This window comes from Gavia stellata, chromosome 5 (genome assembly GCF_030936135.1).
Source record: "Gavia stellata isolate bGavSte3 chromosome 5, bGavSte3.hap2, whole genome shotgun sequence".
Lineage (NCBI taxonomy): Eukaryota > Metazoa > Chordata > Aves > Gaviiformes > Gaviidae > Gavia > Gavia stellata.
In genome coordinates, this window is record NC_082598.1 from 53630762 (window position 1) to 53649134 (window position 18373).

Sequence of the window (18373 nt, forward strand, 5' to 3'; positions counted from 1 at the left end):
TTCCTCGCTCCTGGCTGTGATTCAGCGTCCCCTCAGCTTGAGGGCTTGCTGCAGAATGCAACTCTTGGTTAGAAAAGCAAAAGTCTGAGCTGGTTTTGTGGCAAAGTTTATCCTTGGCTTTGCTCGCATTTAGCTCCAAGTCAGCAAATAGCTTCAATGCAGTTGACTTTGCATAAGCATATTACCACAGGTCTTTACTTACTACATTTTTCCCCTCTGTTAATGCACAAGCAAATAAAGGTGGTCTTTTACCTCATGTTCTCCTTCCTGTGAACTGTCACATACATTTCATAGACTCTCCCTTGTGGGACGGCCCCCGCTGGGATCAGCAAGCTTACTCCTGCAGAACAGAAGAGACAAAAGATAAAAGGGAGAAAAAAGGGGCAGGTGGGCCTGTGAAAAGGAGTGACAGGAGAGGTAGAAGATGAAGCCTGCGATGCCAGATTTTCAGCCAACCTCGCCAGCAGACTCTAAAGGACCTCAGCAACTCAGGAGGAAATGTATTTCTGCAATCCTGGCGTCTCTGGCCGTCAGCTGGTCTGTTCTTACTCCTCTTGTGCGTCAGCACTGAAATAGGGGAGCGGAGAAGAGGATTTTCTTCCCTTCCATTTTATTTTATTTAAAGTGCAGACAGATGGCTACGCGGCTGCTTAACTTGTAAAATGATGGAAAAATGAACAACTCTGACTAAAACTTCCAACAGCTGTAACGGGACATCTCTCCCTAGGCAATTCATACTTAATTAAAATCAGGAAAGAAAAGCAGTGCAGCACTGTCCCAGGAAGCAATAAGAACTAGTTGTTTTCTGAAAGATGGCTTCTGTGACTGGCATCCTGTCTTTTAATGCACTCAGCTTCTAATTAGACTATCAGGGAGACAACATTAGGCTTCTTGGTATTTTGACTGTGCCTAGTCCTGTAGAGTGGCTCAAAATTCGGGTATCCAACCTTGAAAAAAACGTGGGCAAATATGCTCGGTGCCCTTTTCAGCGATGCACACTGATTACAAAACACTGTTCTTACACCACTAAAATTTCAGAACTGTAGCAAGTGACTCCTCAGAAAACAGAGGCTCCTGTCGTTACGCGACAAACCCGGCACACGACCCAGCTATTTCACTCTGCTGGACATGTCTCAGCCAGCTGCCTTGGCAGATGTGGATTAGCTGGGAATCAGTGGCAAGGATTTTAATACAGTTTTTACTACATAGCTGAAAACAAACCTACAGGCAGATTATTTACATATATGCATATGCACAAGAGAGGCTTTACAGAAACTTTTCACGGCCCTGTCTCTCCTCTTTAGCGTACATGGTTTGCTTCCGCTGGTGCCCTCCCACGTGTTGGCGTACAGGGGCTCAGTCCCATACCTGGCTTTGAAGGGGAGGGATTAGCTGGGAAAGCATTTTCCATGAATGCCTTCTGACACTTGTTTCTTTACAGGCCTGTTACAACCTGACCTGTGCATGTTCTCAGCTGTAACAGGGCAGGTATAGCGTAAATGAAGGGCTTTGATCATATCACTAGGAGGATATACATACATCCAGAAGCAGCACAGAAGCATACACGGTAGCAGTAGACAGATTGATATATTTCACAAAACTTGTTTTAATAATTTTGAAGGGATTACAGCAATAAATAACTATTCTTTTGTTTTACAAATTGATATTAATATATGTGAATTAAATGTGACTTTGCTGACAATGTGCACCACCATGGCATAAGAAACCTAAGTATTAATATCTACCTTCAGCTGCTACTTAGAGAAATGTGATATCCAGGATTGCATAGCATGAATTTTCAACTGCTCAGCAGTCAGCACCAGATTTCTTTAAGTAGTTCGGCTTTCACTCAGGCTCTTAAATTTAATAGTTATTTTTGCCCCCTGTGCCATGGTAGCTCAGAGATGAGGGCTACTGCTCACTGACCACTTTTGGCTGCTGCCTGGGCAGTGTGGCACCGCGTCCTGGAAGGACCAAACCACCTAGGTCCCGGGCCACCTAGGCGTTTTGCTTTCTCCATAACAGCAACAAACAAGTAAAGATCCACCAAAGGAGCAAGAGACAAGGGAAGGCACTATCTCCTCGGTCAGGGCACTGTGCTGTAAAATGGCCAAGAGCTGACTACCAGATGTAAAGCAGGAAGGCAGAAAAGCTATGAGACCTTGAGCTATCTCACCAGGGAGTTGTGGTCTCACATGTACTGTGGTCCTACCTGGGCTCAGAGCTCCAGAGAAATGAGGCAGGGGGACTCCTGACCACTGTATAGCCTGCATATCCCCCACATCCAGTGTTTTATGCATTTGATTCGGCCCCACTTCAGATGTTAATGTTGCTCTTCTTTAGCATGCCAAACCCATGGGAACATCTGGGTGCTGAACTTCCTTTGAATGTCAATACTTTATTTAGGAACCAAACAGCAGTATGGGTCTCTTAAGAAATCTGGCTGCAAGAGCCGAGCTCTCCCAAGGCTGCCCAGGAGCTCCCTGCATGCTCCGAAACTGCCTCCCGGTGTCTGGGTGGCTTGAAGGGGACCCAGCAGCCTGGCCTCCTGCCGTAGGATAAAGGCTGAGCAGCACTTTGCAATTACATCAAAAGGCACTCGCTGCTCAGTCCCCCTCTTTCCTAGTTGTAAAACAAGTCAACAATATGTATAACAAGGAGAAAAGTACAAAAAATACACTCTTGGGCCTTATTTTCCTAGGGTATGTAACGTGTGCAGGAAAAAAGCCTTCCAAAAATTAGTACTCTGCTGTCCTACTTCAATACCACACAGTCTGCAATGAATTGGAACAACTGATTTGGTTTTCAATTAATTTGTCCTTTTTATGTGTGATGACAAGATGGAGGCTTTCTGGCTTGGGGTCCCTTTTCTAGAGCTGCATGAGAAGAAAAGGTCAAGGATGCTGAATCTCACTTTACACAGGGAAGCTCTGAAGCCTCGCATGCCTCAGAAAGTGGCTAAGAGCCCTGCAATATTCTGTTAAAAAGGTGGCCAGGACCTTGCAAAAAGAATACTTGAAGTGCCTTGGTAGACCTGAATGGGAGGAAAAAACCATGTTTGTTCTGAACACAAAAAAGGCAGAGTCCCAGGAGTGACCCTGCTTTTTCCTGCCTAAAAACAAGCTAACTCCACTTAAAAACACAAACCAACTGAGCCTTTAAGCCAATAAGGCTAGCACTTACCTGAATTGGGAATTACTAGGTGACCTCCTAAAGAGTTGAAGGTCCCAAATGCAGTGCACGAGGGGTCTGTTTGCCGAGCAAGGCTCTGGTTTTTCATGTTCAGGGTCTCGTTCTCCAGCAGAGACTGTGTAATCTGCGGGGACAGCTTGGAGGAGAAGTCAGAGAGGTCATCCTGGGGAGTAACTGCGCCAGAGGTGTTATAAACCTTGATTTTCAGGTTGGGCAGCGGGTCCAGGATCGGAGAATTGGTCATTGGGATTTTATCAGAGACGTCATGCAAGGCGTAAACAGGACCCCTGTACATGGCTGCAGCAGAAGTGAGGTCTGGTGGTGCCGCCAGGAGGTCTGCATTGGAGGTGGGAAGGAAGAACCACATTACTTCTCTATTCTGGTGACTTTCTTCTGGGTAATGATTAGGGTTTGCGTTCTGCATTTCATACCCAGGGTTAAGATACACAAAGTCCTTGCAGACTGACCTTGGTCTCCTTTTCCATGCATCTCTCCAGCAAACTCTCAGGGCTTGTATTGCCTCAGCTGCTATGGAATCTAATTGTCATACAAAATTACAGCACATTTCTGCTCTAAGGATTTTTCACTGGGATTATTTTTCTAGGCTGCACTCAGATTTCCAGTATGACATGCTTAGCTTCAGGGCAAGATGTTTTCCATACTCAGTAGATCTAGTTTAATTAACTAATATCCCCTCCCTAAATGCCAAGTGAGAACCATTAACCAATTTACCTAATTGGCCTAACGATAGCATTCCTGAAATAAAAGACAGAACAAACCTATGAAGTCATCATGCCCAAGGACTCCCTGCGGGGAGGAGGGGAGTAGTACCTGCATCACACTTTTTGGAGATTTGTTTTAAAAGTATCCCCAGCAAAGAAAACGACTCTCTTGTCGTCCTCACTCTTACTTCGTTTTATTCTTTTTGCACGCATATTGGGGAAAAAAGAGGAACTCTACAGCCTACATATGGGTGTTGAAAAAGCCAGCACTAACTTTAGAGTGTTTTTTTTCTGGCCGATGAAGTGTGGAAATAATCAAGCTGTTATGCACCAGTGATAAAAATGCTCATTATTAAATGATGTTCTGCTGCAACAACTTCTACATTGTCTATTGAAAGTACAGTACTTCTTAAACTACTATTTATGCCTCTGGAGACAGGGCACAGTAAAAAAGGCTATTAGTAAAACAAAGTGGAGGAAGATGTGACAGAATTACTGTACTGTAATATCACTCCTGTGATGAATCCTGACTCCGTTGTTTCTGTCAGAGCTTTGCCTTTGATTTAAATTTGAGCTGGACCTGTATTTCCATAAATGTCTCTGTGTTTCACTTTCTCATTCACGCTCTCTTCAGAAGTTAAATTCCTCTGCTTTATGCTATTGAACACCTCTGAAAAATGGGTTTTGAGCACTTGGCCATCAGAAACAAATGGATACAATCTTTCTTCCTTTTATGAAGTGCCAACAAGCACCCAGCAAATATCATTCATGCAGCCCAAGAGACCATAACCTTATAGCATCTCCCTGAAATGGTCAACGTGGAGTGAAATGACAACCAACCTTGCCTTGCAGCCTTGATGTTAACAGGCTGAAATCCCCCATTTAGCGCCGAGGAGTCGATAATATCTGACTCAAAGTCACGGTGGTTCTTGCGATAGACAAACAGGGCCACAACCACGGAAATGGCGAGGCACACGATCACAGCTATGACGATCCCGACGTAGAGCGCGACATCATCTGAGTCAGGAGCAGCTAGAGAGAGAGAAGCCAGGAACCTTGAAGAAATGTGCTCCTCACAGGGACTTTCAAGAAAACACATTCTTATTATTCTCGATTCCTGCAGATATTTACTACCTTTTTTATAGGTTAATTTAAAATCCATTTCCAAAGCTATATAACAGGTCTATGCCCTTTTGATGGAAAATGATCTTTGATTTCTCTCTAACTTGTGTTCTAACTCTTTCCCTATCTACTCGTTCATCTGTCTAGTACCCAGGCTGTGAGTTACTAAGCACAACACACATTATAGACTTAGTTTCCTGAAGCAAATTCACCCTATAAAATAAAACAGTGTGTCCTAGTGACATAGTGTCGTAATATTGGCATTTAGTGGTTTATCTGATAACAAAAAAAATGTTGTGAGTTTTTAAACTTCAGAAACCTTATTTTTTAATTAAAAAAAAGCCAAAAAACCAAAAAAGTCCATTTTCTATGGAATACCTGGAATATCAGGATGTATCTTTGAGTTTGCTCTTTTGAACTATAATGTGTCAAGCCATTTTTCCCTTCCATCCACTTCCCTTTAAAAAAAATAATCTAGTAAAGCAGAGAATCAAACACTGAATTCTCATCACTGGCATTAACACATCCTTATTTGGATAAAAGCCGAAGCAAGCACAAGAAATAATATGGTAATTTACGAAAAGGAACTCAGATTTATTAGAGCTGTCTTGTGAGAAAATGGCTATGATATTTCCACTAGCTGCTTATATCGTATCTTCGGCACTAATTCCAGGCTAATCTCTAGCACCATTATCCGCTAGACATTTTTTTCCAAAAGGTCTGAATATATGACCAAAATTTGATGTGTTTCTATACAGCGAAGAATCCCAGTTTTAGAGATAGCATAATGAAAAAAGAAACTGCAAAACCAAATCAGACTTCTTTAGTACCCCATGTTTGTTAGTTTGAAACATGTGAAATAATTTTTATTTTATTTTTTTGCTCCCTGCCTTCTAGCCATTTAAGCCAGGCTGCGCTCCAGCACAGAGGTGAGAGCTGGCAGATGTTGAAAGGGAGTGATCAATCTCTGTAAGCTCCTAGCTATCAGACCTTCAATGTATCAGGCTTGAAACATCGCAGGTTTTCCTTCAGCAGTTCAGGAAGCAGATCTCTGAGTTCCAGCTCAAAGAAGAGTTACCCCTCCACCACATTTCTTCCGTTTGCTAAGGGAGTTTTCATGAGAAGAGGGTTCATTCTCCCCAGTTTCTGTCTCTGAGGCAAGATCTTCTCCCATTTTCCTCGTGCATAAGGGCCATTACCATTCTGTGTCAACCCGCCGACAATGAAACACTGCAACTGCTGTCAAGCAAGCAGCATGCCGCTTATCTGCTGAATAGGTCCCTCTTTGCCTAGTCACACAGAGCTGGCGTAACAGTAAAGCTTGACCCAAGGAAAAGCATCAAATTAGCATTCAGGAACGTAAAATCAAACATTAAACTTACAAGAAAATCCATATTCATTCTGGGTTCTCTGTTCAGTTGAAATAGGATAAATGAAACCTTAAAAAGAAAGAAATTAAACAAAAATGGGAACAAAATCAAATTAATGAGGAGAACAAAAAAGGGAAGCATGAAAAATGGTTTAATTAAAAAAAAAGAAGGAAAAGAAACTGATGGCACTTCAAAATTCTGATACGGCACAGAATTATGATTTTTGCATCCCCTGACTCCTCCAGAGCCTTACTAAGAATTAATAAGCAGGCAGATTGAATTTCTAAGCCAAAAATTGGTCTCGAGTCACTAACTTTGGAGTGCTTAAAGTCTTTCTTTTATTGAGCATAAACTCTAATGGATCTAATTTATTTCAGACATCAAGGGTCATTAGCATATGGAAAGTCTTTTTTCCCTATCCCTGCCATATGCTTTAATTCCCAGGACATGTTCGGTGAGGCTCTAAACAGTTTTTTTATTTAATTATGGTAGCTTGCTGTTGATCTAATAGAGCTAAAGGAGACCTGTTGTCACTGGTCAGAGGTTAAATACCCATTTGCTGAGCAGAGTCCATGCACAAAGCCCTCTCTCCGTATTTCCCTAGAATTATTTTATCCTGTCTTTAATACATGTTCAGTAGGAATTCCTCAGGGAGCAAAGAATTTGTCAGCAAACAGGAAACTGAGTGGCTTCTTTTCAAAATTATTACAAAATCAATAAGGCCCCTGGGATCATAACATTATTTATTTGAAATCTTTGCAAGCACTGTATATCGACAAAATCGTAACACAATTTACAGCTGTATTTCGGAATGGATAAATGAGAGAGCTCATTTCCTTTGTCTTTTCTTTCGGCAGCTCCTACAGCACGGCATGCTGGAGCTGCTTAGTCCGCACACAAGTCCTATGAACTCGCTAAGCGCCTCCCAGGTGCTTCCCATCCATATGGGAAATGAGTGAAATGCTCAAAGTCCCATCCTGCTGGAAAGGTAAATGACAAATCCAAAGTGGGGGAGTTGCTGTCACGTACGGGATTAGAGTCAGTGTAAGACAGAAGGTCCCTCTCCTCCATCACCTTCCCTTCAGTGCTTTTGAAGGGAATTTCACGCCCTCTCCTTGGATTGCACTGCAAGGAGCTCGCACTGCCAGGGACTCCCTGCAGGTGAAAGGAAACTGGAAAACGCACTCCTGGCGCGTGCCTAATGCACAGGACCACATTACCGGCAGACCAGAGTAATAATCCCCAGCTCCCAGAGATGCTGAGTTTGGGTGCTCGGCATCTGTTGTGCTTTACATAGCTCTTCCTGCTTGGCTGCACTGCTGGCTAATGAAGATATAGTCTATCTCAATCGCAGGTATAGACATACCTCCCTCCGAAGTTTCCAGACATTAACTATCACATAAATGCTACCTTAACTGAAATACCAGATGTATTGGGTTTGCATGGCAAGGTTTTGGTAGCTGGGGGGGCTGCAGGGGTGGCTTCTGTGAGAAGCTGCTAGAAGCTTCCCCCATGTCTGATAGAGCCAATGCCAGCCCGCTCCAAGACGGACCTGCCACTGGCCAGGGCTGAGCCCATCAGCGATGGTGGTAGCGCCTCTGGGGTAACATATTTAAGAAGGGGGAAAATAAAAAAACCAAACCTGCACAACAGCAACGCAGCTGGAGAAGAGAGGGGTGAGAGTATGTGAGAGAAGCAACTCTGCAGACACCAAGGTCAGTGAAGAAGAAGGAGGAGGAGGTGCTCCAGGCACCAGAGCAGAGATTCCCCTGCAGCCCCTGGTGCAGACCATGGTGGGGCAGGCTGTGCCCCTGCAGCCCAGGGAGGTTAACGGAGGAGCAGATATTCACCTGCAGCCCGTGGAGGACCCCATGCTGGAGCCCATCAATGCCCCCAAAGGAGGCTGTGACCCCGTGGGAAGCCCACGCTGGAGCAGGCTCCTGGCAGGACCTGTGGACCCATGGAGAGAGGAGCCCACGCTGGAGCAGGCTCCTGGCAGGACCTGTGGACCCATGGAGAGAGGAGCCCACGCTGGAGCAGGTTTGCTGGCAGCACTTGTGACCCCACGGGGGACCCACGCTGGAGCAGTCTGCTCCTGAAGGACTGCACCCCGTGGAAGGGACCCATGCTGGAGCAGTTGGTGAAGAACTGTAGCCCGTGGGAAGGACTCACACCGGAGAAGTTCATGGAGGACTGTCTCCAATCGGGGGGACACCACACTGGAGCAGGGGAAGAGTGTGAGGAGTCCTCCCCCTGAGGAGGAAGGAGCAGCAGACACAACGTGTGATGAACTGACCGCAACCCCCATTCCTCTTCCCCCTGTGCCGCTGCAGGGGAGGAGGTAGAGAATTTGGGCATGAAGTTAAGCCCGGGAAGGAGGGAGGGGTGGGGGGGAAGGTGTTTTAAGATTGGGTTTTATTTCTCATTACTCTACTCTGATTCGATTGGCAATTAATTAAATTAATTTTCCCCAAGGTGAGTCTGTTTTGCCCATGATGGCAATAGGTGAATGATCTCTCCCTGCCCGTATCTCGACCCATGAGCTTTTCATTATATTTTCTCTCCCCTGTCCAGCTGAGGAGGGGGAGTGATTGAGCAGCTTTGGTGGGCACATGGTATCCAGCCAGGGTCAAGCTACCACACCAGAGCAAGAGCTGCTTTTTAATGATGATGTTTTTTCTGAGGCATCATGGGACAGGCTATATTGCCTGTAATATCTATTTAAAACTTTCTTTCACAGCAATGATTCCAGCTTTATAATTGCTTTTAGAAATATTATGTTCTTACATTCATTGATTTGGTTCTTTGAGGCAAGTTCACCTATGTGTACTCTCAACATGCATACTCAATCTTTCATAATAACTGCTTCCTACTTCTACAAGCATACTCCAGGTACTGGCCATAAAATTCAGGCGAGCAACTTCCGAGGGCTTGAGTGAGTGCTCAGCAAGCCTGGGCATGAATTTACAGTACCCTAGTTACTCCCCACTTACTCCCCGGATGAATGCTGAGGTCCATATTCAGTCAACCTCAATTTCAGCTATAGCCTTATGCCCAATATTTCCTTTGGCAAGACGCCTCTGGAGACCAAGAGGCAGCCAGCAGGAAATACAAGGCACAAGGACAAGGTGGAATTTAAGCTGGCTGCATCTCCGAATGCCTTTTTGCCTCACACTCAAATCCACTGGGAAAGCTGAGGACGTCTCTCTGCACTTCATGTGCCCCAGTATGTTCTCGGGAGAGCCGGCATGGGGCAGCACATGTACCCCAGCTCTGCATCACCCACAGAGCTCGAGCTCACCCGCGCAGAGCCGGAAAGCCCATTCCTCTCTCCTTACGTTGCATTTCAGCTGGCAAGTTTTGCATTCAAGGTTGTGTGTCATTCCTGCCACGTCTGAAGTGATCCAGCAACTGCCACTCAACAGGCACGAAGGATTGGATTAGCTGTGATATTATGGAAAGCATTTTCTCCTCTTGGGAAAATGGAAATCCGAATTCAAGTCTTTTCAGCAAAGTAAACAAGTGTGGTCCTCAAATACTCTAGAAGAAATTTACCTCATTGCAACCTCTTCATAGACCCTGTTTGGCACAAATACTTATTTGTGCCTTACAAGTTTGCATAGATTCTCTTACTGATAACTATGGAGAGCATCCTTGCAGCTACGTAAGAGTGACACCAATTTCTTCAACAGAAATGTTTTGTGTATATATTCAAAGGCATGTCTATTAAAACGGGAGGATGAGGTGAGGATACTTGCTGCTTCTATTAGTCTCGCAAACTAACATCTTTAGTAAAGTGAGCTTGATTTTAGTCTCCTGTGTGTGCTGTGAACCGAACCAAGCACCCAACTCCAACTGTTTCCATGCAAACACAGCCTGGCTTGCACAGCTGTCTGCAAGGACACATTTTCAGCCTGAAAAACACGTGGTTTTTACATAGAAGGAAGGCATGGCCGAGGTGGAAGGGTTAAGGGCTGCTGAGTGAGATGCCATGCGTTTGAGTCATGGGCATGTCAATTTTTTGCTGAGGGCCAAGAGTCACAGCTGACCAACTGGCTGCAGATGGATCGGTGGCCACTCGTGCTGGATGTAAAGTCCTTGTTGAGGTGACGGCACTACACAAGCTATGCTGTGGTGGTCATACAACCCTGTTTGCTCACAGTATGTGGGCAGGCTTCCCTGGCTGAAGCTAGGAGAGACCTTACCTTGGGTTGACTTTCAGCATCCCAGCCAAGCTGGCAACCCCAGACTTCCGCTGGTCAAACACCAGCTCCATTTGCACTTGCAAATTAAGCCCATTTGTTGGAGATCACTCAAACATGGCAGCTACAGATGCCTTCTGCCATTTGGGCAGGACTTTTTAGAATATAATTACTTTTAAACACTCCTTTGTTATGAAAGTGCTCTTCCTAAAGGGAGCGGGCATTGCACTGGCAGTGGCACGGGGAAGGCTTGCAGCCATGCGCTGGTGGTGGTGGCTGGGCAGGAGGGAGGGTTATTGCCATGCTCCCAGCACATGGGCACAGGTATTGTGTTAGAAAGTTGGCTTTCACACTGGTCCCTGTGACTGCGCCTTCAAACAGTGAGAAAGGACATTTTCATCAGATAATGATGCAAACCTGCTGGGATTAGTAACTGAAATAATGAAGAATGACTTCCCTCCTCTCTTCAAAGTAACTGCAGTGAAAAGAGATCTTTTTCTTGTGTTTTTTTTTTTTTCTCCTTGTATCAACAGCGCTGCTTGGCAAGTACCTGAGGGACTTCTACTCGGATCATCAAAATTTTTAACGAGGGTGAATTTAGAAAGGTGCTGGTGGGTTTGACTTTGGGAAGGCTGCTGAGGCTGCTGACTCACACTCAGAGCAGCTGGTTTCACAGTGAGCTACTTGCTTTGAGAAAAGTAATTTAAGCTTCTTCCTAGAGCTTGTTGAGAAATGTACATTTTCAAAGGGGCTTTTGATGTTTTGTTGTGTAACTTAATGCTGGATGAGTAAAATAGTAATAATCATACTTTACACTTGCATAGTCCCTTCTGTTTGAGGCTCTCAGAGGCTTACCAAAAGTGGATATTTATTTCCCTCATTTTACAAGTACCTCACCCTATGTCATCAGTGGGAGTCAATCAGTGGGAGGCTTGGGTTAACACACAAAAATTGCACCACTGTAATTGCACAGTAAACACATTCATTAAAAAGCCTTTACATAAAGTTGATGTTTCTCCATGCATTCTACTTTATATTCCACTTTAGGCTTGTAAATACATTATTTGTCCCTGTGGAAGTGCTTCTATTAAGTGTTAAAGGTGGGCTTTTTTTTAACTAAAGTAATTACACTGGCACAAATCCTGTGTACAAATGCAGATATATCATTGTAAAGGTGCATTACGTAAGCATTGCCTATTGTCTTTCTAAAAGGCATGTGATTTAAGCAATTTAAGCACCTTTATAATGAAGTAATACACTGGGAAAAGTGAAGAAGGGTGAATATGTCAGATTGTAGTGGAAGGATAAACCAGTCCAACGTTGGTATATAGAAAAGACTTCAGCAGGCTTTTTATCAATTTAGTTTAACTGAATTTCAGCATCAGTAGCACTTGCACTGATTTGGGGAATTGCGTCCATTTAACTAAATAGATTTTGAAGCTCATTTAATTAGTTTGGTGCAGTTAGCGAAGGCAGATGATCCTCAAACGCTGAAAGTCCAGCCTGAGCATTCTGGTCCCACATGCCTTGCTCTGACCTTCTGGAAACACATTTGTGCCAGAGACCACAGGAGACTCAGAGGCAGGTCTCTGTGCCTGAATGGCCTTCAGCGTATCCGCATGTGTGGGATCATCTGCCTTAGGGGGTTCGCTTTGACAAATAGGCAGGCTGACCCTTTTTACAGCATGAATTCATCTGCTGCAATTTTCCTCGGGAGGAGTAGATAAACCTTCTGCCAAGTTGGGGAAAAATGAAGCATTTGGGAATGGAAGAATCTCAGACCTATGGAAGATAATTGTGGAGAGATTATGGCAGTGACTCCCTTGAGACTGAAATTGAAACAGAGTGTCACCAAATAGTCACCAAAACAACTTTTCAAAGCTTTTTTGTGCTGGGGAAGAATCTAGCCCTCAGCATATTCAAGGGCATATATACACACACGGTGCTCAGACTGGGAACTCAGTATCATGACCATGGGCATCCTGAAATCCTGTGTTTGATTTTACCTAGAAAGCCCTGGGAATGTACTGCCTTGGCCTGCAAACTGGCATATTTTAAAGACAACTTTTATCCCTGTGGTATAAAACACTAGATCACGGCTTCATACAGAGGGAACTTTGTAACTGCCCCCCCCCCCCCCGCCTTTGGTCCCTAATAGATTTTTCTAGCTTTCTAGTCATGCTGAATTTGTACTAATGGATATCAATTTGAGAGCGAATTGATCAGGTTATGAAAACATTCTCTGTTGCTTGTAGAAAATAAAATAGTCACATAAGAGAGAAAGAAAAATTCCCAGTTTTCCATTTGTCTTTTCCCCAGCTGCTTTCTCTTTTCCCAGCAAGTGACTAGGTAAGATGGTGGAGTAGCTGAAGGTGATCTTTCTGGGCACTTATTTACTAGGGCTTATACAGTTTGGGTCATATTTACAAAAATATTTACAATTATTCTGCTAAGAAATTGCTTTATACCATTAGCTGCTGAGGTCACAGTTAATGATACATATTTTGAGACTGTATCAAGGTCAGTGAGAGTTGGAGACACGCACTTTCATTTAATAAAGTGAGGATTGCATAAAGCACACCAGAACTGCTTGTTTCTTTAATGCATCATATTTTAATCTGGCACCGCTTGCTTCTAATCTATAAATGCTCCTTACTTTACCCTCTATGTAGCAGTTTCAGAAGGAGCTAAGGTCACGTAGTTACGCAGCCCTTCTGAAAGCCTAGCCACATGACATGTCTCAATAACATCCTGTTGCAATGAACTCAACAGGTTGAGCATAATAGATTGGAACAGCACTTTTCCCCTTTTGGCTCCAAAGTCAATGCCCTTAAATTGCCTATAAGAAAAGAAGGCACTCATTCAACTGCTGCCTTTCTTTCTCTACTTTGATGGTTTTATCCAGTGTAGTGACACTGAAGTAGGAATAAGCTCGTGCTGGCAACAGGCTCTGAACCACAGGGCTACGATGGACGGATGAACAGAGACTAATTCTCACATGTAGATGCCTAAAATGTGAAGGAAGCAGTTCTTAGATGATTCAAAGTAGGTATGTGGTGCATACATTGTGACCTGAGAGTTTGCTGGAACAACCCTTTGTTTCTCTGCGATACATACACGTCAGATGAGTTCCAGTATTTAATAACTCAAAGCCAGCAAGCTGGTCATTTTTCCCATACCAATCCCAAACCACATGCACCCAATTACTTCTGTTCTTAGTTCCCATGATGAGGTCTTTTTTCAACATTAATTCAGTTACCTTCCTCTTTCCCCAGCTCCAGTGGCTCAGAATTTTCTTTAAAATCTTTGGGTTTGGCTGAAATTTTCTATAATCAGTCTCAGTCTCAGAAATTATCCTGAAAAGTTTGAGCCAAATCATGTTAAGAACCCTTTTTTATTTAAATTTGGTTTGTTTTTGTTGATTTTTGACCTCAATGGGTAAAAAAATAGTATTTACTGTTGTTTCCAAATTCCAGGTTCTAGAAACGCAGCTTCTTTCCCTTTTCCTGTAAAATGCCATTCTCAATACAAAGACAGCCCAAATTCAAATTTTGTAAAACTCTGCACTCCTCAGAAGAGACATCCAGCAATTCTAAATTCTGAATTCCATTACAAAGAGACATTTTTGAGACAAAGAGGAAAAAAGACACCGGCCCCTGCAGCGTCTGCAGTGCCGTGACTGTAGCAGTGACCTAACATTACCAGTCCTGTTTCCATCTCATGCCTCCTTTTGCCTTACCTAGTTCACCATCACCTCTCAGCAACCCTACAGCTATCACCAGCTTGCTGACTATCTTCATTATCTTTAAAGGAAATTCTAGATGATCAATAGAGTGGGCAAAGGCTCAAAGCTTTCAAAAGAAACTTTCAAAAGAGACTTTCAAGAGCTTACAAAATGTTAACTCAGATGCGTTGCAATCCTGTAGGTTTCCATCTAGTCCCTATGACGGACAAGCAGTCACATATTCTCACATTAGGAGAAGGAATTCAGGAGACTTAATTTGACGTCCTGGAGTTTTGAACTGCTCCATGCAAGTTCCCACCATCCAGAGACTGCAACTGCACAAACTTCCAGTATTTACTCTTCTACAAGGGGGCAGACGTAACGGTACAAGAGCAACCTTAGAGTAAACCCTGTGTTCTGACTGTTTAGTAAGGCTTCACGTTCACTTAACATGATGCTAATGCGGATTTACCACAGGAGAAATATTAACAATAATCTTTGAATTGTAATTGCTGTTAATTGTTTCTCTCCCCTGCTATTTCCCAGGAACTCTAGCATATAAAGAAGAAGATGTGGTATCTTATACCTTATTTGTGGTGGATAAAAGTTAAATAAAAACAGCAACAAAGTCCCTGGAGCTGCAAAAAACTCTCAGACAGAATGTGCCCAGCTTCTTCCTATATTTGTTGTTCTAAAGAAAGACCTTCATGTCTGCAGTAATGATGCTGAAGGTCAGATATGATATCAGGCATCCCAGAGATAATGCACAGTAATTTGTTTTCCTTCTAAAGGACTAATTATTGGCATGTTCAGGGTGGGCTAATAAACAGGGAGCTTGAGGTTTTGCGACTGATTATTTACTTGGGTATTATCTCAGGTCTTTCCTGATCGGGTAGGTTAAATGGGGAGTCTCTCTTGTTCTGTCCTTGAACGGGAGTTTATGATATTCTATAATTAAGATTGCAACTATGTTTTAATTTTAAATTAGATTCCTGACATTTTGTTAATACTGCTAGAAAGGTCTTGCCTGAGTTTAAACATGCATGTCATCTGTATGGGCATGGGGAAGATGGAAGAGTAGGATAACTTGTTGCTAAAATTTGATGTGGATTAGAAGAGGCAATTTTGACATTATGCAATCTTTTATGGTTAAGGACTTTGACCTTTTGGCTAAATCTTATGTCAGTCTTTAGTATCTTAGAAGCACAGAACCTTAACATTGAGTTTGTTATGCATGTTTGACAGCAAAAGTAAACACATGTCTAGCATCGCAATTTGCTAGAGTGTGTATTTGCAAATTCCGCATTTGCAATGACAGAATGTTAAATAGACTTCCTGGGGTTTGCTTTGTTTTGCAATTGTAGCAGGATGAGCAAACGGGTTGCAGGGAGAGCTGAAATAAGGACATGGGGCAGCACTGAAGAGGGGACACATGGCAAAAAACAAGATGAAGGAAGAGACAGCTGGGAGGGGATCTAGAAGGGGGATGGAAACTGTTCAGACTGCTGGAAAAAAGGCTTGTGGAAAGCATGAGTTATCCACAAGGATGTTCAGTGACACGTATCGAAATCTTCGGCATGTCTATAAGCTCACAGGTAAGGTAACTTGTATTCTCTGGCTTTCTGGCTTGTAACCTCAAAAGTCCCTGAGACTCCAGAATCAGTTGATCAGCTCAGTGTTCATTTCCCACACTATAGAAACCTCCTTCCCCAACATGAGTTTTCATTTAAGGATGCTGCCAATGTTTTTGTTAGTCCTTTATGTAGAACACAGATTTAGAAATAGAGTGCACTGAATTTTACTCCTGATCTTGTCACTGACTCCCTGATGAGCCTTGGGCTGCTCATGTAACCTCACTCTGCCTGACACCCTGCCAGGAAAGCAAAAATCACGAAATATACCCACCTTTGTACATGGTAAGGAAAATATAAACACCTATTATTGTCATTGTATGGTTACTGTTAGATTTTACTATAAGCTTGCATTTTTCTTTCATCTGAGTAACTTTTTTTTTTTTTTTTTAATGTGCAGAGGAATAAGGGAAGAATAAAAGAAAAACCCAAGGGAATTAAGAAGAATGAAAATTATAGACAGACAAGGTTGGGGTTTTTCTCCTCTCTGCATGGCTATAGTATTTTTGAATTAGCTGAGATTTTTCAAAACAGCCTAGAGATCTTACAGCACTTGCCTTTCATTAAAATTAATGTGGAGGTGGCTTTTTCTGAACTGACTGGGCTAAGACACAGTGATTTCAGTGTCCTGGGTTCTGCTTGTGGCTCTGCACTTCTGTTTTCTCTCAATGCTTCTATCTGCTTCGAGCAGTAGGTTTTCTCACAAGAGCTCTCAGTTGCACAGGGCCCACCAGAGTGTGAACGCTTCTCAGCTGGGGATTTCTCATGTCGCTACAATAAAAATAAAGATGAGTCGTAACTCTGAGATGTGTGCATAAACTCCCTTGGCTGCTACATCATTACATAGTAGTTGGGTTAAAAACAGAATAACGCATCATACCAAATAACAATATTACAGAAAACTTCCTCTAGGAACAGATGAGATGCATTCTTCAAATGAATGGAACTCCCCCTGCAAGGGCTCAGTGAAACAGGCCAGGTGGGTAAATCATTATGCTGACAGACTGAATGTATTAGAAGTTCTCTCTTGACCCACAAGCTCTTAATAAAAGGTTTTATTTCATTCCTCTGCACACATGGGCTTCTGTTGCAGTCTCCCTTGAGAGAGCTTTGCTTACCTCTTGGAGTCTGGAAAACATTCCCCTGCTCCCTGCACACTAATCTGCTCTGGAGGACCAGAGGTCCTCATCAAACTGCTCTGCCCTCTAATTCTTCCCTGAATGCCTGCTTTCAAAACAAACCAAGAAGGGAAATGAATGCTTATTCCATCAGAGGTTCTGGCATGTTACATTAAACAAGCAGGGCATGTGCAGAATATATATGTTTCAGGAAGAAAGAGATGTTAGTATCAGGTTAATCTTGCTTTCTACTCGAGATCCGTGTATAAACAGGCACGAGACTGGAAAAGGGCAGCAGTTAACCATTCTGTGCCCAAGCATGACAAACTGCATCTTTTTCACTCGCTTAGGCACTATCATTGTAAGACGGAACCTTGTGAACTTCATACTGTCTTTCAGACGAGGATTTCAAAGCGCTTGGCAAATATAGATTTGCCGTCATCATTTCACATCAATTTCACATCAACTCCCGACTAGAAGGCAGCCTTTTTCAACAAGGAATGGAATTGCTAGTCTGATAATAACTTCACCATCGTATAGATGCCTTTTTCTCAAGTGGTGTATCCGCTATTTGAATTTCCAAGTACTTAAGCTACATGCAGGGAGAGAATCAAAGTGACCCAAGAGTTAGTCCAAAGTGTTGTCTGTAATGACGGGTGAAGATGTTTTGAATCTTTTCTTCCATTCTTTAAGTGATAGTAGCACGTCTTAGTCTTTTCATGCTCATTTATTTAAATCCAAAGCAACAAAGGAAAATACACACTGGATCTAATGACACTTGGCAACGTTTCACAAGTGGAAATTTCCTTTTGGCCCTATTCAATGACAGATTTGTGTTCCATATTGTGAGACTGTATAAACTGAACAGTTTTCACTACACAGAACAACAGTATTATTTACGTAACTATAAAATCCATAGTCCTCAAGCGACAACATGTGCTTTGGTATTACCTTGCTGCTGTAAGATAGCTAGTCTGTGTTTTGGAAAAAATTGAAAGCACAACTTAGCCAGCCTTTTATGAAAAGCCACAGTGTCTACTAAAGCCAACAGTGAGCTGAAGAAGGGGCACTGGTGGTCTCCTGACTGTGCTTCTGCCAACCCTGCACATCACAAGCATTACTTCAGAAAAGACCAACAGCTTTACTAGCATGCACAGGCACCAACCTCATGCCTACGGACTTTCTGTACTTACTTATTCAGGACAGGGAGAATACAGATCTGAACACTGTCACTTCAGATCCTCAACAGAAAGGACACAGATGACATGCTCTGAGCATGACAGCTGCACGTC

The 18373-nt window shown here is 43.1% G+C and overlaps 1 protein-coding gene across 1 annotated transcript in view; it reads right to left on the reverse strand.

The window, feature by feature from the left end:
* Positions 1-18373, reverse strand: part of UNC5C (unc-5 netrin receptor C) — a 258259-nt gene that overhangs the window by 21646 nt on the left and 218240 nt on the right. The window contains exons 8-10 of the mRNA XM_059817715.1: positions 4755-4946; positions 3184-3528; positions 253-340 (exon numbers count right to left, since the gene is read on the reverse strand). Of these exons, the coding sequence (XP_059673698.1) occupies positions 253-340; positions 3184-3528; positions 4755-4946 (625 nt within the window). The remainder of the gene's footprint in view (positions 1-252; positions 341-3183; positions 3529-4754; positions 4947-18373) is intronic.